The 24,308-nt window shown below is 43.6% G+C and overlaps 1 protein-coding gene across 2 annotated transcripts in view; it reads right to left on the bottom strand.

Moving 5' to 3' along the window:
* Positions 1 to 16,286, bottom strand: part of NXPE3 (neurexophilin and PC-esterase domain family member 3) — a 36,538-nt gene extending 20,252 nt beyond the window's left edge. For both annotated transcript variants that reach the window (XM_080919326.1, XM_080919327.1), the window contains exon 1: positions 16,055 to 16,286. In XM_080919326.1, coding sequence (XP_080775452.1) covers positions 16,055 to 16,147 — 93 coding nt within the window. In that variant the 5' untranslated portion in view covers positions 16,148 to 16,286. The remainder of the gene's footprint in view (positions 1 to 16,054) is intronic.
* Between the last annotated feature and the right edge of the window lie 8,022 nt (positions 16,287 to 24,308).

Raw genomic sequence — 24,308 nt, 5'->3', positions numbered from 1 at the left:
ACTAAGATGGCTGGGTGCTTTCAAAATGGGAAAGCTGGGTATTGTAAGTTATGGAGGTCTGAGTAAATTAAAAAGGTGTGTCAAGGGCAATACTTGGAGGATATCTGTATGATGTAAACATTTCTAAGATCAAAAGTCAACACACTGATATCAGACCAGGAACTGACTTAAAGAACACACATTTATGTCTCATCAGGATCATTTGAAAGTGTTTGGTTTTTATCCAAGCTTCTCCAAATACAGAAGCTAAAAGAACCAGACTGGTGTGACTGACAGGTCCCAGGGTACTTAGGGACAACTCTCAGAATATCCTGTATCCGTGACAGGTCACCTGTCCTCCTCCCTGATGAAGCCCTGGAGACCTCACTGGGTGGATTTAGGCTGAAACCTTGCGGTCAGTGTCTAGTCAACACAGAAGAAGGTCAACACACAGACTTTTTAAAATGTCCTCAATTCATCCAATGACCCATGGTCATGCAAGGTCTTTGATTCATTCTCAAAACAATTGAACAAAGGGAGGCTCGAGGAGGGGTGACTGACCCCTTATGGTCCAGATCCTCAATAGGCTTGACAGTAGAAAAAGGGATATGGTTAATTTTAGCACTTGTGTTAACATAAACACCCCAAGAGGACACTATAACAAGATGTTAAAGTGATTCATATGTTTCTCTAATAGCCCAGAGAATCGTGGTCCTGAAACAGTAGACTTAAATCAATTTGAGATGTTATTTGGACATCTATTTCTCACTAATGGCTTTCTTTTTAATAATAAAAAAAAAGGCTACAGGACTTTACTCTGTACAGAGAAATACAGGACATCAGAGTCCTTGGCTCAGTGTCAACGCTGCAGTATCTCTCTGCAACCACAGGAGACAGACTCACAATTGTTCCAACCTAAATATCAAGGGGCAGATGGGGAAGCAGGGGAGACAAGCTCCCAGAGGTAAGGCTTGCATGCCCGCCTCCACTCCCCACCCCAGCCCACAACCGCCCTGGCCCCAGTGGCCATGATCAAAGCTGCCCTCATCTTCAACAGCTGAGGAAGCTGTAGCTGTCCAAGTTCTGCCAGCCCTACGGTGAAAATGCGCAGCTGCAGATCACCAAGGAACTTTCCACTTGGTGTCTAAACGAGAGCAAGGGTTTATAATTCCCCAAGAGGACTGTAATTGGAGGATCTGACAAACCAGTTTATCGACATTATACTACACTATATTTTGTCTTCTATGGGGTCTCCTCAGAAAGTGAACTTGGCATTTTTAGATCTAATTCAAATATTAAACACTAGACACATAGTAGACAAATTTTTCTGGAAATGCCTGTGAACTGGATTCAATATTCCACGTAAACAAGATATACAATATTGTTGGAGGATTAGTGATGGGAAAGTGGGGTTGGGGTTGGAAACCAACATGAATAAGGTTGTTATACAAATTGACGCACAAAATAGTTGGACCAATATGAGGCTGACTTAGCAGATACTCGAGCCCATGATGTATCAACTATAAAGAATGTGGATTTTATCACGGAATATTTATCAGTCATTAAAAAACAACATCATGACATTTGTAGGCAAATAGATGAAACTAGAAAAAAATCATCCTGAGTGAGGTAACCCAGACCCAGAGAAACATATAGGGTTTATATTCATTTCTATGTAGATATTAGCTATTAAATAAATGATAGCCAAGCTGCGATCCATAGACTCCTAGAGGTTAGGCATACAGAATGGGAGTAGGGAGGGCACATGGATGCCCTCGGAGGGTGAAATAGAACAGATTTTATTAGGTGGGCTGGGAGTTAGAAGGAAACGTTTTTACCAAAATCTCAATTGTTTGATTTTACCAATGAAAACTCGGGAGTCAGAAAGCCTGCTAGCTCAGTGAGGCAGAGAAATAACCAGGTAGCCTTCCTCCACAGCCAAAAGAAGGGTAGTTCTCCTTGGCGACAAATGCTAAGGCTGTGAAGGGAAAGGAGCCCCTACCACTGCCAGTGGGATTTAAACTAACACAAGTGTTACAGAAATCGGTACGGACAGTCCTCAGCATTCAAGAGAAAAAGAATCACCAAGTGACTCTGCTACACCACTGTGCGTCACATACGATGGGGAACTTTATATCGTTCCGTTTAGTGCTACATTATTCATAATAGCAAGGAACTGGAGCCAGTCAGATGTCCGTCACACCCATCAACTGATGAATTGATAGGAGAAATGTAACAAGTACGTACAGTTGACGTTTACTCGGGTTTTAAGAGAAAGGAAATTGGAGCAGAAAGACGACTCGAAAGTTAAGAGGATCCACGTTCGATTCTTAGAACCCACAGTGGGCAGCTCACAACATCCTGCAATTCTAGCTCCAGGGGAATCCAGACCCACATGCACATGGACTATACTACTTCAAGCAAGACAACGCAGTCTCGGAAAACAAAGTTCACATACTCTTTCTCATGTTTAGTATTCGTGTGTATGCAAATAAGGGGCTGCAAGAGTGGATCTAGACTATGAAACTACAAGAGGACGGGAGGTTCCGAGGACACGAAAGCAGACAGAAACCTAGTGGGGAGTGAGGGGCCAAGGGAGAGTGCAGAGATGGGGAAGAAATGAGGGGGGGGGGGAACAGCCAAATCAACTGTCATTTGGGAAAAAATGCCATAATAAAATGTAAGCTAATAAGAAATTTAAAAAGCCATATGGTTGATATTGTAAAAAAATAGGCCATGCTCAAATGAGTTTATCAGAGAAATAAGTCTCCCTGCACTTTTGGAAGCAGGGGGGTTTGGTTTTTCAAGACAGGGTTTCTCTGTGTACCTTTGGCTGACTTGGAACTCCCTATGTTTGAGGCTGGCCTCAAACTCAAAGAGATCTGCCAGCCGCTGCCGCCCAAGAGCCAGGATCAAAGGCGTGCACCATTACCACCCAGCCTCCAGGCATTCCTTCCTTAGGTTCCCTGTATACCACCTCACGCTACCTTTTTCGTTAAAATCGAGCCTTCCGTGTAGATAGTTATTCAAAACGTTGACTGCCCAAAGAATATCGCCAGGGTCAGAAACACAGAGTGTAAATGGGATTCAGGGTTGGGAGGCTGCCCGACTTCAGAGCCTTTGTGGTTTCACCCCACACTCAACAGGAGAAACAGAAGCATATGAAATTCACAGCAATTCTCTGCCCTGGACCCTGGGACCTCTTCTTTCCAAAGAAGAGTTTACCGACTCCACCGAAGACTTCCATATTGTTTCCGGCCTGGGAACTGCGTTTCATCATTGCTCACTGGCACCTCCCTTCATCATTAACATTCAGAGCTATTCATTCAGATAATTAGAGCTTCCAACTAGCACTCACCCCAGAAGTTTCCAAGAATGCCACAGGACTAAAAGGGACTTTCCTAACACTTTTTCCTGCCTATAATAACCTTATCAGTCTGCTTGCCTGTCTGTCTCTCTCTCCCTCTCCTCTCTTCCTCCTAGCTTCATAGACTATTCGTTTTCTCTATTATTTTGTTCATGCTGTTTGATGTAGTTAAAACTAACCTGGGCACAAGCACGCCTACATGAAGGTGTTAAAATCTGTTCCTCTCTGTAGTCCTGCAGGGTGGGCTCCATCCCACAATCTCTTCTTCCAGTCTTCCATACACAGCCTTCTGGATCCCACCCTTCTACCTGGGCACCCTCTACAGCTCGATAAGCAAGAATTCCTAACGTCTCTTCAGTAGCACAGACCCTTGCCCTCGGGAGACATCTTGCCCTCTTCCATGACAGAAAGGCATGTGGCTCCCACTACATCACTAGTGATCAAATAACAAGAGCCCCACAAGAGACGGGCACCCATCCCACCCTGGGTCCTGTGCTCCATCTGTGTTCTGTGCTGTTCTTTCCTCTCCTTCTCCAGGCTTATTTATCCCTCCCAACCCCCCCCCCCAGGTTCAAATTTCTTGGTTGTCTTTCTCCAAACAGGCTATTAGAAACAGTTAACAGACCGAGCTTCCCTTCTGAAGCAACTTTATAAACAATAGAGCCCAGATACATTAAAGTAGGGTTTTTCCAGGCATTGAACACAAGACTGTAAAGAAGTTCTGTGACCCTGTTCCCTTTTGTTTCCTCCTTGAGAGGCTGTCGAAAAAGGAGGACAAAAAGGGTGGGATTGTCTAAGTCAAAGAGATGGAATTGAAGAATGTTGCTTTAAAAGACCAATCACAGGCTGAGGAGATAGATCAATGAAATAATAATAATAATAGTAGTAATAATAATAATAATAATAATAAATCACTTGCCACAAAAACCTGAAGAACCTAAGTTTGATCCCCAGGACCAACATTTTAAAATGTCAGATATAGTTAGTGATAGTAACTGTAAACTCACCATGGTGAAATGGAACGTGGAGATAGAAAAAAAATCTGCCTCAAGCTCATCAGCCAGCTAGCCAGGAGAGAGAGAGAAGCGGGAGAGACCCTGCAGGCTTCCAAAAGTTGTTTACCAACCTCACATGCACATACACACGCATATACACACAATGGGCGTTTCTAGGTCAGTAAAACTCTTTACCATACTCTTAATGATGAATACACCATTGCCAACAACCTATAGAATTATATAACAGAGAGTATAGCCTGGGCTGAAAGGAAGACTCAGCAATCCAGAGCACTGGCTGCTATCCCAGAGGACTCAGGCTCAGTTCTCAGTACCCACTCTGTGGCTCACCACCATCTATCACTCCAGTCCCTGGGGAGCCATCACCCTCTTTCCAAGGTACACACGTGATACAGACATCCATGCAAGCAAAACTCCCATAGAGATAAAATTTTTAAATAAAATAAAAGCTGAAAAAGACATATAACCTGATGGGAAAGAATGGACACTGGATAGCAATGTGTCCACACGGCTCATCACTGTTAACAAACACACCACATGAACACACCAGAAGTCCCTCTGCTCCACCAGAGGCAATGCCAGCCACCAAAACACCAGTCCCCAAACTCCAGAGGATTGCACCTGGCTGGACCAGAGGCCACCCCAGTCATTAAGTCTATCCCAACTCAGGTGAAGACCCTCTACTCAACCACAGGACACCTTGGCCAGAAAACCAAACAGGAAACAGAAACCAAGGAACAAAATACCTATCCAGTGAAGACAAACTCAGAAATGAGCCCCTAGACCTAGAATGACTTCAAACCCATGTGGGTAGCTGGCAATATAAGAACAGACTCAACAACAGCAGAATCCAGACACTCTACTACAGCAAAGCCTGAATAGTCCAAGAAGGCTGAAGCACAAGAACATGACCTTAAAGCCAACTTTATGAAAATCATAGAGGTCTTTAAAGAAGTGAATAAATCCTCTGTAGGCATATTGTAAAGTTTACCCTGGGGTTATTCAAATGCTGATTTCTCTGGTCTCATATCTTGTTTCAATCCAGATATGGCATTGCTTATACCAATAATCTCCTGTCTCAAGTTTATGTAAATAGTGTACATATATTCTTACTCTTTATTCCCTGCCTTGTCAGTAAATGCTAATTAGCCAATGGGTGGGCGGAATAGAGAATAAGGTAAGATGTCCACTAGTGAGAGGGAGGAGAGAAGAGAAGAAGAACCTAAAGGAGGAAGGAACTGGAGGCATGAAGAGGGTGCAAAGAGCCAGATCAATAAAAATAGGCAAGTATCATGGGATGGGGCTGAGTGATAGCCAGATTAGCAGAAGGTAAGGATAGATCATTAAATTGCTCAGCTATTGAGATGCAGTTTTAAATTAATCCTGGTTTCTCTGTGTAGTTATTGGGGACTAGCATAAGGTAAAATACAGCCACCAGATTAATTCACTACTCACACTTATATTAAGAATTATTCATTATCAATCCCTTAAAGAAACTGAAGAAAGGACAAATTTAAAATTGGAGGAATTGGATAGATAAATCCCTTAAAGAAAACCAAGAAAGGGAGGAAATGAATAAAACTGTTCGAGATCTGAAAATGGAAATAGAGGTGATACAGAAGAAGCAAAATTAAAGGAAGTCCAGAAGTGGGAAGTCTAGGTTAGTGAACAGGAATGACAGCACCGCCGACAGAACACTACAGGTGGGAAAGAGAATCTCAGAGGTTGAAGCTGCAATGTGATCATCACATTGGTTAAAGAAAATGCTGAATCTAAAAACTACCTGGCACAAAACAGCCAGGAAATCTGGGCCACTGTGAAAAGATCAAACCTAAGAATAATAGGGATAGAAAAAAGGAGAAGAATCCATCTCAAAGGCCAAGAGAATATTCACAATAAAATCGTAGGAAAAAGAAATCCTAATCTAAACAAGGTGATGCCTAAAAACTACCAGAAGCTCACAAAACACTGAATAAACTAAAAAAGGGAAATCCCCCACTCCATAATGATCAAAAAACTAAACATACAGAACAAAGAAAGAATATTAAAAGCTGAAAGGCCAAGAACATATGTGAGGAAGACCTATTAGGATTACACCGGACTTCTCAACTTCTCAAAAGCCATACAGGCCTGGACAGGTGTCAGAATCTAAGGGCGCACAGATGCCAGCACTGACTACTACAACCAGCAAAACGCTCAGTCACCACAGATGGAGAGAACAAGATATTCCAGGACGAAGTCAAATTTAAACAATATCTATCTGTAAATCCAGCCCTACAGAAGGTATTAGAAAGAAAAACTCCAACCCAAGGAGGTTAACTACATTCATAAATAAGACAAAAAACACAAAAAATAATCTCCCACAAGCAAAATCAAAAGGGACACACACACACACACACACACACACACACACACACACACACACTACCACCACCATCAACAACAACAAAATGCCAGGAATTAACAATCATTGGTCATTAACTCTCAACTCCATGGATTTAATTCCCTAGTAAAAAGACACAGGCTAACCGAATGGACACAAAAACAGGATCCCACCTTTCTGTCTATTTTGTTAGATATAACGTACAAGAAACATAATCCAGGGCCGGAGAGATGGCTCAGCGGTTAAGAGCACTGGCTGCTCTTCCAGAGGTTCTGAGTTCAATTCCCAGCAACCACATGGTGGCTCACAACCATCTGTAATGAGATCTGATGCCCTCTTCCGGTGTGTCTAAAAACAGCTACAGTGCACTCATATAAATATAATAAAAAATAAATCTTAAAAAATAAAAACATAATTCAACATCAAAGATAGACATTACCTCAAAGTAAAGAGTTGGAAAAAGATTTTCAAGCAGATGGACCTAAGAAACAAGATGGTATAGCCATTGTTTCTAATATCTAACCAAACAGACTTCAAATCAAAATTAATATTCAAATTGCCCAAGTGGCAGTGGCACGGGTTCCTCACTATCTGTTCCAATGTTCTGAATTCCCTAAAGACACACACACACACACACACACAATGAGCCATATATTTAATATGTCTTTATCAACTCAATGGCTGGGCCACTTCAATCCTTCACATGGCTAGCACACTCTCTCCTTCAATATTCCTGAATTATTACTTACTAAAACCTATATTCCATCCTGGCCTACAGCACTCCTGGGCCACAATCCCCGACTCTTACATGATGGCATTGTCTCTCTGTTTTAGACTTCTCAGACCTGGACCTTCTCCTTTGCCAGCATGGCTCTCTTTCTCTCTTAAAAGTCCTGCCTCTGTCTCCCTGCTCAGCCATTTGCCATCAGCAACTTTATTTACCAAGCCAACTGGGGGCAGGGACCCTCAGCATCTTACATGTAGATGTGCAGATCCCTGTGTAATTTGGGGACTGAATCAACGTAAGTAACATTAAGCCCAATCCACAATTTAAAAGAGAGACAAACGGACATTTCAGTTCTTAACATCTATGCAAGGGCTCCCACGTTCATAAAGGAAACATTAAAGTTTAAATCACACAATGACCCTCACACATTGACAGTAGAAGACTTCAGTACCCCATCCTCACCAAAGGACAGGTCATCCAGACAAAAACCAAACAAAGAAACAGTGGGGCTAACAGGTGTGAAGAACCAATGGACCTAACATAACAGAATATTTCACCCAAGTACAAAAGAAAATACCTTCGTCTCAGCACCTCACCCAACATTCTCTAAAATTGACCATATACTCGGTCACAAAGCACGTCTCAAACAGATACAAAAAATTTAAATTACCCCATGCATCCTATCAGATCGCCTCGGATTAAAGCTAGATTTCAACAAGAGCAAGCCTCGTGGAAACTGAACAACTCTCTGCTGCAAAAGTCCTCCTCGAGACTTCAAACCCAGGACCTCTGGTGACTCATCTCTTCTGCCTGCAATTTCTGTTCAGTTCTCCATTTCGATTTTCCCGTGTTCCTTCCTCTCTTCAGCTGTCTGTTTTTTACAATGTGTTCAATGTGTAGGAGCCCACTCTGTGATGACACCACTTACCCTTACCCAGGTTACAGGCAAGAAGTATGGTGAAATATTAATGATTGTTTTATTTATTTATTCATTTATTTATTTATTTATTTATTTATTACATATAAGTACACTGTAGCTGTCTTCAGACACACCAGAAGAGGGCATCAGATTCCATTACAGATGGTTGTGAGCCACCATGTGGTTGCTGGGAATTGAAATCAGGACCTCTGGAAGAACAGTCAGTGCTCTTAACCACTGAGCCATCTCTCCAGTCCATTAATGATTTTTTTTTTTTTTTTAACCAATGGAAATGCTGCCATTCTGCCAGAGAGCCACCATGACTTTCTCTCATTATCCACTCGGTATAAACCCCTTCCCATCTACTCTCCCCTTTATTTCCCAGGATTCCTCATTCTTGGCTTCTATTTTGGCTACCCATTTTTAAGCTGCTCCTCTTCTCTTATACTTTTCCAAGTTCTACTGAATTTTTATTCTTGATTCCTAACCAGAGACTCCCCAGCAGGTTCTCGTCTTACTAATTAGGAGTGTAGAAGGATCAACAGGTTTTTTTACATGATTCTTTCCTGTTTCAGGTTCCCAGTAAAAGAAAAATAGTCTGAGGATCTATTTTATTTATCCTTATTAATGGCTCTTGCCTCCCTTCCACTATGGAAGGATTAGAAATGTCTTTGAGGTTCTGGAGAGATGAATCAGAGATTACGTGTGCTAACTGCTTTTTCAGAGGACCCAGATTTGATTCCCAGCACTCAAGTGGTGGCTCAAAACTCTATTAACTCTAGTTCCAAGGAATCACACACCCTCTCCTGGCCTCTATGGGCACCATCCACATACATGGTACACAAACACACACATGCAAGCAAAATATTCATATAAGCATAAAATAAAAGTAAATCTAAAAACGTCTCTGTTTTAATGTTCTTTCTGTCTGTGATGTCTAATCTTGGTGGTCACCTTGACTACCTCTAGAATCAATTAAAACTCAATGGGCTGAGCACATCTGTGAGGCACGTTCTTGATTAGACTGAAGTGAGAAAACCCATCCTAAACTTGGAGCATTTAATGTCAGGAGACCCATACTAAATGTGGGTCATACTTTCTGGTAGCAGCCTACATAAAAAAAAAAAAAAAAACTTGGAACAAGGAAGCTTTTGACTTTTGCCTGTTTGCTCTCAATCTCCTGCTGCTGAGGTATTCCTTTGCTGGTATTGGAATGTACTTCTTTAAGATTCCAATATAGACTGAAACCAGCTGAGAAATCCAGTCTCATGATTTGAACAAGTGCTGACTGGGCCCTTGGCCTTTCTGTTGGGAGATAGCCTTTGTTAGACTAGACTCACCATAGCCTATAATAAATCTTCATATATGTATGCAGGAGTGTGTGTGTTGTGTGTGTATGTGTATGTGTGCATTTACATGTATGGGTACACATGTACCACAGTGAGCATGAGGGAATCAGAGGACAACTTGTGGAAGAATATGTACATATTTACATATATTATATATATTCATTCATTCTATCACTTCTGTTCTTCTAGGGGATCCTGACTACTACATTGTCCTTGGAAATAACATCCATCAATTGGATGTTAAATAACTTATGGGACAGCTCTGCAATGGAGCAAAATAGAGCCATGAAGCTGATATCATAGAGCAGATGTGGTTCAGAAAGTGTTCAGGGAAAATAAAATACAAAATAACATTTAAATTTCTCAAATTTTAGTAATAGAAAACTGAAATAAGAAAGGGCAACATAAGAACTCTACTTCCGCATGGTACTGGTACAGAGATAGACAGGTTGATCAATGGAACAGAATTGAGGACCCAGAAATAAACCCACACACATATGGTCACTTGATCTTGGACAAAGGAGCTAAAAACATTCAATGGAAAAAGGACATCCTCTTCAACAAATGGTGTTGGTTCAACTAGCAGTCAGAATGCAAATTGATCCTTTCCTGTCTCCTTGTACAAAGCTCAAGTCCAAGTGGACCAAAGACCTTCACATAAAACCAGGTACACTGAAACTATTAGAAGAGAAAGTGGAGAAGAGCTTACAACACATAGGCACAGGGGAAATTTTCCTGAACAGAACACCAATGGCTTATGCTCTAAGATCAAGAATCAACAAATGGGACCTCATGAAATTGCAAAGCTTTTGTAAGGCTAAGGACACTGTTAAGAAGACAAAACAGCAGCCTACAGAATGGGAAAGAATCTTTATCAATCCTACATCTGACAGAGGACTAGTATCCAATATATACAAAGAACTCGGGAAGCTAGACTATAGAAAATCAAATAATCCTATTAAAATATGGGGTACAGAGCTAAACAAAGAATTCTCAGCTGAGTATTATCAAATGGCTGAGAAGCACCTAAAGAAATGCTTAACATCCCTAGTCATCAGGGAAAAGCAATTCAAAACAACCCTGAGATTCCATCTCACACCAGTTTGAATGTCTAAGATCAAAAACTCAGGTGACAGCAGATGCTGGTGAGAATGCGGAGAAAGAGGAACACTCCTCCACTGTTGGTGAGGTTGTAAGATGGTACAGCCACTCTGGAAATCAGTCTGGTAGTTCTTCAGAAAATTGGACATAGTACTACCTAAAGACCCAGCTATTCCACTCCTGGGCATATATCCCAAAGATTCTCTAACATCTAACAAGGACACATGCTCCACTGTGTTTATAGCAGCCTTATTTATAATAGCCAGAAGGTGGAAAGAACCCAGATGTCCATCAACAGATGAATGGATAGAGAAAGTGTGGTACATTTATACAATGGAGTACTACTCAGCTATTAGAAAGAATGACCTTATGAAATTCTTAGGCAAATGGATGGAACTAGAGACTATCCTGAGTGAGGTAACCCAGTCACAAAAGAACACACATGGTATGCACTCACTGATAAGCGGATACTAGCCCCAGAAAGCTCTGAATATCCAATACCCAAGAAACAATTCACAGACATTATGAAGCTCAAAAAGAAGGAAGGCTAAAATAGGGATGCTTCAGTCCTTCTGAGAAGGGAGAACAAAACTCTGATGGGAGGAAATTCAAGGTCAAATAGAAGAACAGGGATTGAAGAAAAGATCACTCAGAAGCTGCCTCACCTGGGGATCCATGACATATGCAGCCACCAAATCTAAGCACTATAGCTGATTCCAAATAGTACTTACTGGCAGAAACCAGATAGAGATGCCTCCTCAGGGACTATGTTAGAGTCACATAGATACAACTAAGCATGTTTGCAGCTGACCATCGGTCTGAATTCGGGGACCCCAATGAGGTTGCTATAGAAAGAACCTAAGGAGCTGAAAGGGGTTGCAACCTCATGGGAAGTACAACATTATCAACCAACCAAAACCTCCAAACTCCCATGAAGTAAAACATCAACCTTTGTGCACACTTTGAGAGACCTAATGAACCAGATGCATATGTAGCTGAAAATAGCAGTGTCTGGCATCAATGTGAGAAGAGGCTTTTGTTCCAGGGAGGGCATGTTTTCCCAATGTAGAGGAATGCCAAGGCGGAGAGGGTGATATGGAGGGAGTGCACCTTTGTGAAGGCAAATGGAAGGGGAGAGGGGAATGGAGCAGGGTGGGGTAAAAGGATATCTCAAATGTAAATACAGAGTATCTAATAAAAAATAGACTATCATAAAAAAAACTCTACTTCCAGTAGATTATTTTTCTATAATCCTAAAACTATGTTAAAGCTAATAAATATTTTAAAGACTATATAGATTTTTTTCCCAAATTTACCAAAAGTGAACACATTTATCACCAAGAAACCTAAGCCACGAGAAATGTCAAAGGCACTCAAAGAGAAACTGTTATAAGAAAATACAGATCCACAAACAAGATGAATGCTACTAAAAGGCAAAGCCATGCTAAACACATCATACCAGGTTTCTCTTGTTCTTAAGGACAACGTTAAACCAAAATTTTAAACAACAGGGGGTATATAACATGCAGAGGTAAAGTATGTTATCAACAGCACAAAAATCACAGAGGAGAAATAAAAACCCACTGTGGCACAGTGCTTATTCTACATGAAGTAGAATACCATTTGACCGTAGAGTGTGATTTTAAATATATATTGTAAGCCCTAAAACAAACACTAAATGCTCCGAGGCCCACAAAACAGTGAAATGGATTAAAAGGGTTTCTCCGTATGAAACAAAGCGTGAAAAGGAAGAGAGTAAGATTAACAACAAAATGGTGCAACCATAATCCTCTCAACAAATACATTAAATATAAAGAGTCTAAACATCCCAACTAAAAGGCAGAGGTTAATGGAGCATGGTGGCTCACACCTGTAATCCCAGCGTTTGGGAGCCTGAGCCACAAAGATGGCCAGGAGCTTGAAGCCACGTTGGCTGTACAGTGAGAGTCATGAAAGTTGGGACTGTAGAATGAGATTCTATTCAGGAATGGAAACTATGATCCGTGCTACAATATAGATGAATCTTGAAGGCCTTATGCTAACAGAACAAACCAGTCACAAAATATCCTATGATTCCATTGCGTGCAGCACCTAGGCTCATCAAGTTCATGGAGGCAGAAAACTGATAATTACGTGACAGAGGCTGAGGGAGAAGAAGAACCAGATAACTGTTTGACAGATCCAGAATTTCAGTCTGGGAAGACAAAAATGAAGCTCCAGAGACAGAGTAGAGAAGCTGGAAGCTGTGAACGTGCTTCATCCCACTGAAGTCTTCTGCACTTTGACTGGGGCCGGGAAGATGGCTCTTGCCAGACAAAGTGGAGAACCTAAGTTTGAATCCCCGGAACCCAAACGAAGCCAGATAAATAGCAGGTGTCTGTGATCCCAGCAATCCCACAGTGAGATGGGAGGTAGAGACAAGAGACTCCTTGGAAGATCACAGACCAGCTAGGCTGGTGAAGAACAACAAAGAGGCCCTATCTCAAACAAAGTGGAAGACGAGGACCAATATCCAATATTGTCCCCTGACATCAACATGCACGCTGTGGCAAGCAGCAATCACACTCAACACACACACACACACACGCACAGATTTATTAAGAATAAAACGGTGTTGCAAGTCTGTGGTTGAAATTAAAGGAGGGCAGACACAAGGTCTATGATTGAATGAGAAAAAAAAAAAGATAGATGGGAACAGAGTTTTGGAAAGGGCACAGAGGCCAAAGAGGAGGGAGGGAGGGAGGCAAGATGGAGGCTGTCCAGATGGAAGGCATTGTGAATACAGGGCCGACAGTGCCTTTTCTAAAGCAAACCATGAGAACAGTGTAAGCAAACAAAAGTAATCCATTCCCAGACATTATGCTTTAATTTGAACAGAATCGCTCCATGTACTTACAAAAGAACAAGAGGACACTGTGTCCCTGTCATGGTAAGAGTAGGTGCCCTGCTACACAGCACAGAGCAATCTCCAGCTGAAGGAAGGAAAAAGCCTACAGCTTAGCCTCTGGAAATTCTTGTGCTAATAACCTGAATACGCAAAGAAATGTCTTGCTTAGGTAAGACTTGCATTGTAAAAAGCACCACATCTTTTCTGTAAAAACTGCTTCATAGATTTATTCCAGCAGAGGGAGTTGGAAAGAGGGAGACTCTAAGTGTCTCTCAGGCACTAGTGAGGGATCGGGAAGACACGTTCTCTGCCCGTCAGCCATGCAGAGGTATTCAAAACACACTTACCGACTTCCTCCCCTGTAACTGTCCTTCGGCCTGTAGCCAGGCCACATGGTCCGCTCCTTCAGGAAGCTAATCTGGATTCTAAAGCAGCCATGAAGTACCCACTCTCCTGGCTTCTCGTGGAAAAAGAAGTGTTTCTGATAGTATGGCTTTTGTCCTTGTGCCCCCACCAACACCACCACAGTGTCAAGCGCAAGGGTTACAGCAGTTCCCTGTGACCGAGGCCTTTGGAACTATGGTTTCACAGTATGGAATGCAAAAACTGTTGTTAATGTGGCCAAGCTAACCGGCTGGAGAGGCAGCTTAGGTTGTGGCTAAGCAGGTGGGGGAGGGGATACCTCCCGCTACCGCTACCTTTGTCTTCAGCCCATTCACAAGCTCTACCAGTCGTTAGTACCACGCCATGCAAGTATAGTTATTATTATTATTTATGACTGTACGGAACCATTTTTTAATGAAAATAGGCTGGGTGGTTGTGCACTTTTAATGCCAGCACTGAGGAGGCAGAAGCAGGCAAATCTCTGTAAATTCGAGGTCAGGTTGGTCTGCAGACGGAGTTCCAGGACACCCTGGGATGCACAGAGAAACCCAGTCTCTGGAACAAAAAAAAACTTTTTCCCCCTACGATATATTCTGGTTAGTTTCCTGCCGAGGGCCACACAGGAGGAAGAACAGAGGGCTTTAGAACTGGTGGGACGTGGCACAGCCAGGACTGGTGTGTCTCCGATTAGCATGGCCCAGGGACCCCTGCTCGGCTTGAATCTAAGAACTGTATGAACACTGGAAGGGGGCTTCCAGCCCCTCACTCACAATAATAACGTTAGATCTCTTTCAGGCATTGCTACTGCGACAGACTAATGACCAAGTCACCACCCTAAGAAAGACCTTAAAGGTGAAGATTACCAGCAGTGACCGCCACCCTTAGAAAGCATCCAGAAAAATACAATTGTTAGTGAAGCTACGTTGAGATGTTTCTGCTAATGACTTTGACGCAGAAAAATCTTAGGGAACAATTTGAAGTTCGGAAAAGAACACTCTTAATAACCCCTGTAAGCTAGGGACTTTTAAAGTTCAGGACATAAGAACGAGGGCACCATTGGTAAACGCTCACTGAGGCGTCCTGATAGGATTTAGTAAGAATCGCTGAGGAGTAGATACGCATTCTGAAGATTTAAAGTCATATGACTGCTTGTTTCCGTATGAAAGTTTAGATTTGTGATTCTTTTAAGACCCTTATAAGGTTACTTTTAAAGATGAATAATAAAATAATTAATCCTTTCTTTGTAATTCAAATTGCTGCCTGTCAGGAACAGAAACTGGCTGAGGAAAGTACCCTGCCTGCTCACACTTTGTTAATCTATAACAAGTTGCTTAGTTACAAATGTACATGGGTTCTTGGGAACAGTATGTTTTCTTTAACTGTACTCTGTGATGGTTTCTCATGCAAAGGTACTGGGGGACATGCTGTTGTTTTATAGTCATTTGGTAAAAGAAAAACAGAATATAATTGCATTGTAATTCTGTGCTGCTTGAAAAATTATGCTGGGAAATGCAAGCTATGGAAGAAAAAAGTGTGTGTTGGAGTTTGCTCCGTTCACCAATTTTGAGTGTGTGTGTGTATTTATGTGCATGTGAAATGCTTGGAGCCTGCTTGAAACTTGTTCCATCCATTCAGTGTGTGAATGTGTGTCTGTCCGTATGTATGTATTTGTATGTGTGAGGTTACTGAAGCCTGCTTTGTTTCATCCACTCAGTGTGTGTGTGTGTGTGTGTGTGTGTGTGTGTGTGTGTGTGTGTGTGATTTTTCTCTTTCTTTTTCTTTCACTCTAACCACTAAAGACTTAGAAACAAGTTCAGAGTTTTCCCCACTGGCCACAGAGAGAGCACCAGCCCCAGTGAAACAAGTTTTGTTCCCTCAGAAAAAAATCTACTGAGTAACTCCTCTAATTGGTGACTGCAAATCCCCAGGTTCGATCACTCACCTCCACCTGAGTGACATTGACGACCAACACCACCACCATTAGCACCACAAACAGATAGCAGAAGACTCGTAGTTTGAAGACGTTGGTCCACATTGTCCGGCTGTGTCTTGGTGACCCATGGCCGACACCACACTGCTTTCACCTTCAAAGCTCCATGTCTTAGCTGTGAGCTTCGGATGAGCATTCAGCTTAATTTGCTTCTGTGCTGCCTGTCAGAGTTCTGTAGAGGCAAGACTGCAACGATTCAAGAGGCATGTTTTCTACAACAAACAAAAGAAATGAAATTCTCACCAACTGCAACAGAAAGAGAAGCCCATTCTCTTTCATCGTCTTATCCAAGGTCCAGTCACCAAAAAAAAGCAGACGAAAAGGCCTAGGGACAGTAATCTCTTATCTCCTGGGGACAGTAATATAGTATCTCCTGGGGACAGTAATATCTTATGTCTAGAAAATTGCTTCAGTTTCCTCTTTTATCCCCAAGCTTCTATGCAGAGATGGTAATAATTACCTTAAAATAGTTTATAACTTCCTTTAGAAAAAAAAGTTTTTAAACTCAGAAATTGTGAAATAAAAGCAAACATTAAATTTCTAGAGGTGTTTTTATTGATCCTTTGTGAATCATGCACCCCAGTGATTTCATTTTTATTTTATGTACACTGGGTTTTGCCATAAGGTGAGGGTGTCAGATCCTCTAGAACAGTCAATTGTGAGCTGCCGTATGGGTGCTGGGAATCGAACCTGGGTTCTCTGGATGATCTTAACCACTGAGCCATCTCTCCAGGCCCAAAGTTCTTGAGTTTAACTGAGTAAAATCACCTCACTTCCCTTGTAGCTTAAGTTACATAACCTTACCATATTTGTCATATGTAAAGAGTGTTAGGAGGAAGCCTCAAGTTTTTATAAAGAGTTCCATCCGGAACACTGCACGAAGGAACCCACAGGAAAGCCAGACTTCCACAGTCTCCACAGCGAGACATACACCAGCCTTTGGTTTACGGTTCCCCAACAGGTGGCCCCGGGTCTCCTTCAGCAGCGACAAGACACAGGAAGAAAGACTCTCACCCTGTGCCTGAAGAGTTTGGAAAAGATCCTGATTCTTTCATCACAGATGTTTATCTTCGAAGCAGAATCTCTCCAGCAGCTGGCTTTGTTGATGTTCCTGCTGTTGGGCTGGGGAGTAGAGTATTCCAAATCAGTAATGGTTTCAATTATCTCCTCACTCCAATAATGTCATTTTCATAATATTTGTGAGATTGCAGTAACTTACTGTTTTAGAGCAGGAACAGATAGCTGTACATCTTATTTTTGTAGAAAAGTAGACAGAATAATACACAAGTTTTTCCAAAAGGAAAAACAAAAAAAATTGATCTGATCTCTTTCTTTCTTAAATATATATATATATATATATATATATATTGTTTGTATATAATATATATTATATATAAACAATTCACTAGAAAATATAATAATTTTGGTAGAGAACTTTCTTTTTCCTTGTATATCATGGGAATTCCTGGTTCAAGAATGGACTAGGTTTTTTTTTTTTTTTTTTGGTTTTTTTGATTTTTTTTGTATTAATGTAAGGGCATTTTGTTATGTCTGTAAAATAAAAAATAAAGCACACACACTACACTGACGACAATGTATGTGGCTTTAAACTCCATATATGTAGGAACTGTAAGCATGACAAGTAATTTACTTAGTCCTTCTCTGGGAAAGGTCTCAAAGGACAGCAAAAGTTCTCTCATATCTCTGTCTGTCTGTCTGTCTGTCTGTCTGTCTGTCTGTCTGTCTGTCTCACCTGTACATCTCCACCAAAAGAAATATAAAGAGGAAGTAACTGTTTCTGTTTCCAAGACAGAAAGGGAGTGCTGGGGGTGAAGGCTCCTGCTAAGGAGCGTCCTCAAGCACATTCCAGCTTATGTTTGGCTTTTGCCATTGCTTCGACGTTTCTTTACACCTCAGTAGGCCAACACCTCTTCAGCATATCTACAGCTTAGGCTTGAACACTTTGGCACTGCTGGCTTTGAAAGCCTTGTTAATGTTTGTAGTCATTTGAATATGCATAGTCCAGGGAATGGCATTATTAGGAGGTTTGGCCCTGTTGGAGGAGGTGTGTCACCGTGGGGGTGGGCTCTGAGACCCTCCTCCAAGCCACATGGGAGTCAGATTTCTCTTGTTTTTGGATCAAGTTGTAGAACGCTCAGCTTCTCCAGCCCAATGTCTACCTAGACTCTGCCTTGCTCCCAGCTTGATGATAATGGACTGAATCTCTGAAGCTATAAGCCAGCCCCAACTAAATGTTGTCCTTATAAGAGTTGCCTTGGCCATGGTGTCTCTTCACAGCAATATAAGCCCTAAGACAATGTTTATGTACACATTTTTATCTTTATTTCTTATCATATTAATCTGAAATGCAGACAAGTTGACATTGTCTTTTGAATTTAGAAGGGGCAGGCAATCCTGATTCATCCACGTTATCAATTATTTAAATTTTTAAATTATTTTTATAATGTGCATGTGTGTGTGTGTGTGTGTGTGTCCATGTATACCACAGTGCACACACATGTGGATGTCAGAGGACAACTTACAATAGTTAGTTCTTTCCTACCATGGGGGGCGGGTTCCTGGAAACTGAACTTAGAACACTGACCTCCAACCCCCATCTGTTATCTTACTGGATATTTTCTACATCCACTGTTACTGTTCTTTTCAGTCCTCAGTCGTTTTGCTGTTGCCCTGGAAAGTCTGATCAGATTTACCCTCTTTATTGTTTAGAGGCAGATTGGAAAAAAATCCATTTTTACTTCCAGTTTCTGCCTCTAACCTGTTCCTTCACCGAACTGACAGTGGTTCCAGTCTGTGTGCCAGTGCTGATAAAGACTTCTTTAAAGTACCTACTGGGCTGGAGAGATGGCTCCGTGGTTAAGGCTGCTCTTTCAGAGGACCTGAGTTCAAATCCCACAACCACATGGTGGCTCACAACTATCTACAGAGCGATCTGATACTCTCTTTGGGCAGGCAGATATACATGCAGCAGAGCACTCATACATTGAATAAATGAATTTAAAGAAGTAAATAAGGTACCTACTGCTCCAGTAGCCTTTGGCTGGAAATCAATCACACACTGTTGTAGACCTTAGTGAGGGACAATGGTGTACATTTAGAAACAGGTAAGGCATTGTTTAGTCTAAGCCAAGGGTTGTTGCTACCTTGAAAAGGTAGGTTCTTCATTTATTATAAATGATAATTCTGTAAAAATGGGCCAGTAAGGTGACTCAGCAGGCCAAGATGATTTCTGATGAGCCCGGCAGACCAACTATGATCCCCAGGAACCACAAAGTAGCTTGTTTCGTTTTGTTTTAGTTTGTTTTTGGTTTTGTTTTGGTTTTGTTTTGTTTTTGCTTTCTGCAAATGAGTTTTCCCTATACCTTAGTAAATCAACACCTTACTGCTGGTGCTGCTTTTAGAATGTCTACAGCTTAGGCTTAGACCCTTTTGGCATCGCTTGCTTTGAAACCCGGGATATCCCTAGATCGCTACAGTATACGGTCAAGTAGAAGATCCACTCGATAGGCCAAGGAGTGTTACTTACTTCAGTTGGCAAAGGCTGGTGGTACTAAAATGACTTAATTGTGCCTTGCCATGGTCTCTCAGGACAACTGAATCCTGGAGCACTAGGGACAACCATTCCCTCTTCAGTGACCTACCCCTTCCTTTCCTTTCTCAGTAACAGATCACTTTGTCAACCCAGAGGAAATTATGAAAACAACAGACATGGAAAAAAGACAGGAAACCCAGTCAAAAGCGGGCAGAGCCCCACACGGTTGAGTTAAAGTATGGTGTGCCCTCCCCTGAGAGGAATCAGTCATGAGGGTCCAGGACATCCTGCCAGCTTCAAAGACACTCTAATATTCCAAATGACAAATAATCCTGTAGGAAGAGAGCACGACCACCAGGCAGCGTGATTCTTCATCGATCAGAAACATGGCAATAATCTTTTGTTGATGGAAAGCAAGCGGGAAATTGCAATTTCATATACATTTTTGCCAAATCCTGCCTCATAACCTCTCTTAGCACTACTGCCCTTCTTTACTTGAGTCAAGCAGAGACAGAACACAAGCCAAGATCTCAGCATCTCACAGAGTACTGTCAGACACTCGTTTCTCCCCTCCAAAACTGCAGCTCAGTAAGGCCTGGGGAGTCCAAAGTAAGCTGAGACAAGAAGAAAAGAGGCAGCTGGCGACCCAGCAGCGATGAGACTGGCGATAGGGACTAAGTGCAGTGTCGCCAAGCTCTAGACACTGGATGTGAGAAAAGAAAAGAAGTACGGGGGAGGGGGGGTGCGGGGTACAGGGGCCTGGCTGCGCTCTCGGGTGCAGGTCACCTGAGGTGCCCGCTACCAGGCGCAGCGTCGCTGCAGCAAGTGGAGAAACTGAGGGTGGAGATGCTCAGCCTCGCCCCGCATCCTCTCTGCAGCGGCTGGGATCCTCCGGACCTTGGCAGCCGCAGCCCAGGGCTGAAGCTCTGCCTTCTGTCTTCGGCTGGGGCCTCAGCTCCCGGGCTCTGGCACGCAGTTGGGACTCCCGGGGCTGCAGCTCCCAACACAGGGCCGGGGACCTTAAGGACGCGGGGTCCGCACACGGAACACAGGGCTCTGCAACTGCGGGGCGCACGCCGCACCCCGCGCTCCCGGGACAGGCTCCGCCCCGCCCCGCGCACAGTCGCACCTCGCACTCACCGGGTCTCCGGTCTCGCTCGCCCTCCCACGGGATGTGGACCCTCCGATCGGTGGCCTGCCTCCGCGCCAGGCCGTTCTTTCCCTGCTTCCTGACCGCGCTACGGCGCCTCACCCCCGACCCCCGGCTACGATTGGTCCGACTACAGGCGGGGCGGGGCGGGGCGGGGATGGTGACTGACAGCCGCGCAAGCTGGGTGCTGTGCCCAGTGGCGAGGACAAGGAGTTGGCACTGCCTGTGCTACCGGCCGCCCCAGGAAGCTTGTGTTCTGATGACTGTGTACCTCCGGTGATATACTCTAGCCTGAGGGCTGGACCCTCCTGGAGACACAAATACAGATGACCCTCGGACATCAGCGTTGCCCTGGAGCTGGTTCTCAGCCTGAGAACTAACCACAATGCTGGCCCAGCAGTGGCAGAGTTGCTAGTACCAGAGAAACACCGCTTGCCAAATGTGAGCATGGAGATAGCGGGGTCTTGAAGCGTCTTGCTTTGAAGTTAGTCTCTTGGCGAAAGTGCCAGAATATTCCCACCCAAACCACCCTCAATGCTGGATTGTCCTACAATCCTTTTGGACATTTTATGTCGTAAAGCAGTTTGGCGAATCCGGGATGCTAAGAGGAGTTCCTAGAGGATATAGTAGGGCCTGTGTGGGACAAAAGACATCCCTGGATTTGCAGTGTTCCTTGAAAGGTCATAGAGCACAGTGGGGTTAAGTCTTTTATTCCGAGCAAAATGCTGTATCAAAAGAAAAAAAAAAAGGTCTGGCATCAGACTTAGTCCCCAAGTTGAAGAAGAATCATTATGAATTAAAACTCTCGTTAATTATCTTTATATTTATTGACCACGGAGCTATAAGAGCGTGAGATTGGGAAGGACGGAAGCAAAACAACTGTGTTCAGGACATAAGACCACTGCGTTCATGAACTCAGAGCACCTGTGGTTGCCTGTACAGGACCTAAACAAAACCAAACCCACCAACATTCTAACACGGTGGGACAAAGGGTTCATGTGTACCCCATTAACTGAAGACCGGACGATGGCTTTGCCAGAAGGAGATACTGTTTTCTTTAAGGGTATGAACCCTGGTAGATCAACCACTCTCCACCCTGCACCTGTTAAGTGTTTGAATAGTGCAAACTGGTCTAAGTGGATTTTGTCTGTGTGTTTGTTTTTTAATTAAGAGAACACAGAGGTTAGTGAAGGGAGTTGGAGGCGGATCACGGGGGAGTAGAGAGTGAAAATGATTGAAATACATTGCATGAAGTTCTAAAAGGATGACTAAATTTATATTAAAAACTTACAGATTCTGCCAGGTGGTGGTAAAGGAAGACAGAGCTCTTGAGTTTGAGGTCAGTCTGGTCAGCAGCTGAGTCCTAGGAGAGCCAAGGCTACACAGAGAAACCCTGACTCTAAAAACAATAGAAGTGTAGATTCCGTTTCCTCAGCACATGCACAGAGCAGCAGTAAGTGGCACCCTCTATTGTCAGTCTCTGTCTGTACCTTGAAGATCAGACCCTACGCAGGCCTTGGTCAGAACCCCCAACCCTTGACAAGCAGCCTGCACTCCAACTCTCAGCCTGGGGTCTAAAACCTTCAGGCCTGAGGATTTGCTAGATCTCTGGTTCTACCGATGAGGGCTAGCATATTCTCTTCTTTGTTTTTTTACAGCCTTTTACCAGGTTTCACTTCTGGTTTCTCTATTTGCATTTCTCTTCTTCCTGCCCTGGAGATGCTTCTGCTAGTCAGCTGCTTCTTCAGATGTTAGGTAAGCCATTGTCTAACGATTTCCCACAACTTGGTAGCTGTTGCTGGCCTGAACACTGAGTCATTGTCCTAGTTGAGACTACCTTCTGGGACCAGGCCACCTACCACAGCTCAAGAGTATGGGGACAGCTGGCATAGTGGTGAGCACCTTTAGTCCCAGCAGACACAAATGGATGTCTGTGGGTTTTTTAAGCCAGTCTGGTCTACACTTTTGAGTGCCAGGACAGCCGTAGCTATACAGTGAGACCTTATCTCAAAAACAAACAAAAAAGAAAAAAAAAGAAAGGAAAGAAGAGAAGAGGAGGGGGAGGGGAGGAGAGGAGAAGAGAAGAGAGAGGAGAGGAGAGGGGAGAAGAGGAGAGGAGAGGAGAGGAGAGGAGAGGAGAGGAGAAGAGAGGAGAGGAGAAGAGAGAAGAGGAGAGGAGAGGGGAGAAGAGGAGAGGAGAGGAGAAGAGAGAAGAGGAGAGGAGAGGAGAAGAGAAGAGAGAGGAGAGGAGAGGAGAAGAGAAGAGAGAAGAGAGGAGAGGAGAAGAGAGAGGAGAGGAGAGGGGAGAAGAGGAGAGGAGAGGAGAGGAGAGGAGAGAGGAGAGGAAAGGAGAGGAGAAGAGAAGAGAGAGGAGAGGAGAGGGGAGAAGAGGAGAGGAGAAGAGAAGAAGCCAACCCACTCAGCACCATGCAGTATGGGCAGGTGGAAGACACCCAGATGCCCACCTCCTTGTGTCCCAACCCTCTGTGGCACCACCAAAATATCCAAGTATGTGATGGAGAGATGGTAAAAGAAAACGAAATGATGTGTGCACTATGGAGAGACAGATCTGGAGACAAGAGGCATGAAGGTGGTGAGGAACAGCCTGATGTGGATAATCTGAGATGCCTCCTGAGACCATGGTGAAGTCCCAATCCATGCTGCCAAGAGGGCCAGGGGTCTGTAGCCCATGTTTCTACCAAAGGCGATGTAGACATATCTCGTCTGGACTACCTTGGGACCATATTGATGTCCAGGGCTGTGCAGAATTGGCCCCACCCCTTGCCTGGGCAAAATAGGAGAGCAGGTCTTGGGGTGTAGGCACAAACTCAGCCAGGCCCACATCCAGAGCTCTGAGCCGGCACATCTCAACATCTACCCAACTATGAACTGCTGGAGTGTGGGACGATCCTGCTGGTCCTACAGATTCAAAGCTGCAGGGTCTCCATGACTCAAGACAACAGCAGGATGTCTGAGAGGAGTCCCAGTGAGGATCCAGTATTGATAGTGTCGCAGTAGCCAGAGGCCTCAAAACCCATGACCAATAACCAGACCAATAACCCATGACAATGAACATTTGCAAGTAAAGATGTTTGGACACACTGCAGTTACCACACACTGCAAGATGCTTTTCACCTGTTTGTCTTTCTTTTATTTTTTATTTTTATCTGTTTTCTTTTGGGGAGGAGGTTGCAAGGTTGAAGAACAGATAAAAGGGACAGGGAGATGAGTGGAATTGGGGTGCATGATGTGAAATTCACAAAGAATGAATAAAAAGTTAAAGAAAAAAAGAGAAAAGGAAAGGGAAAGGAAGGGAGGGAAGAGGAGGGGAGGGGAGGGGAGGGGAGGGGAGGGGAGGGAAGGGAAGGGAAGGGGAGGGGAGGGAAGGGAAGGGAAAGGGAGGGAAGGGGAGGGGAGGGGAGGGAAGGGAAGGGGAGGGGAGGGGAGGAAAGGGAAGGGAAAGGGAGGGAAGGGGAGGGGAGGGGAGGGAAGGGAAGGGGAGG

The sequence above is a fragment of the Micromys minutus genome (assembly GCF_963924665.1).
Source record: "Micromys minutus genome assembly, chromosome: 7".
NCBI classification, from domain to species: domain Eukaryota; kingdom Metazoa; phylum Chordata; class Mammalia; order Rodentia; family Muridae; genus Micromys; species Micromys minutus.
Note: the sequence above shows the minus strand (reverse complement) of the source record. Positions and strands in the feature narration are given on the sequence as shown.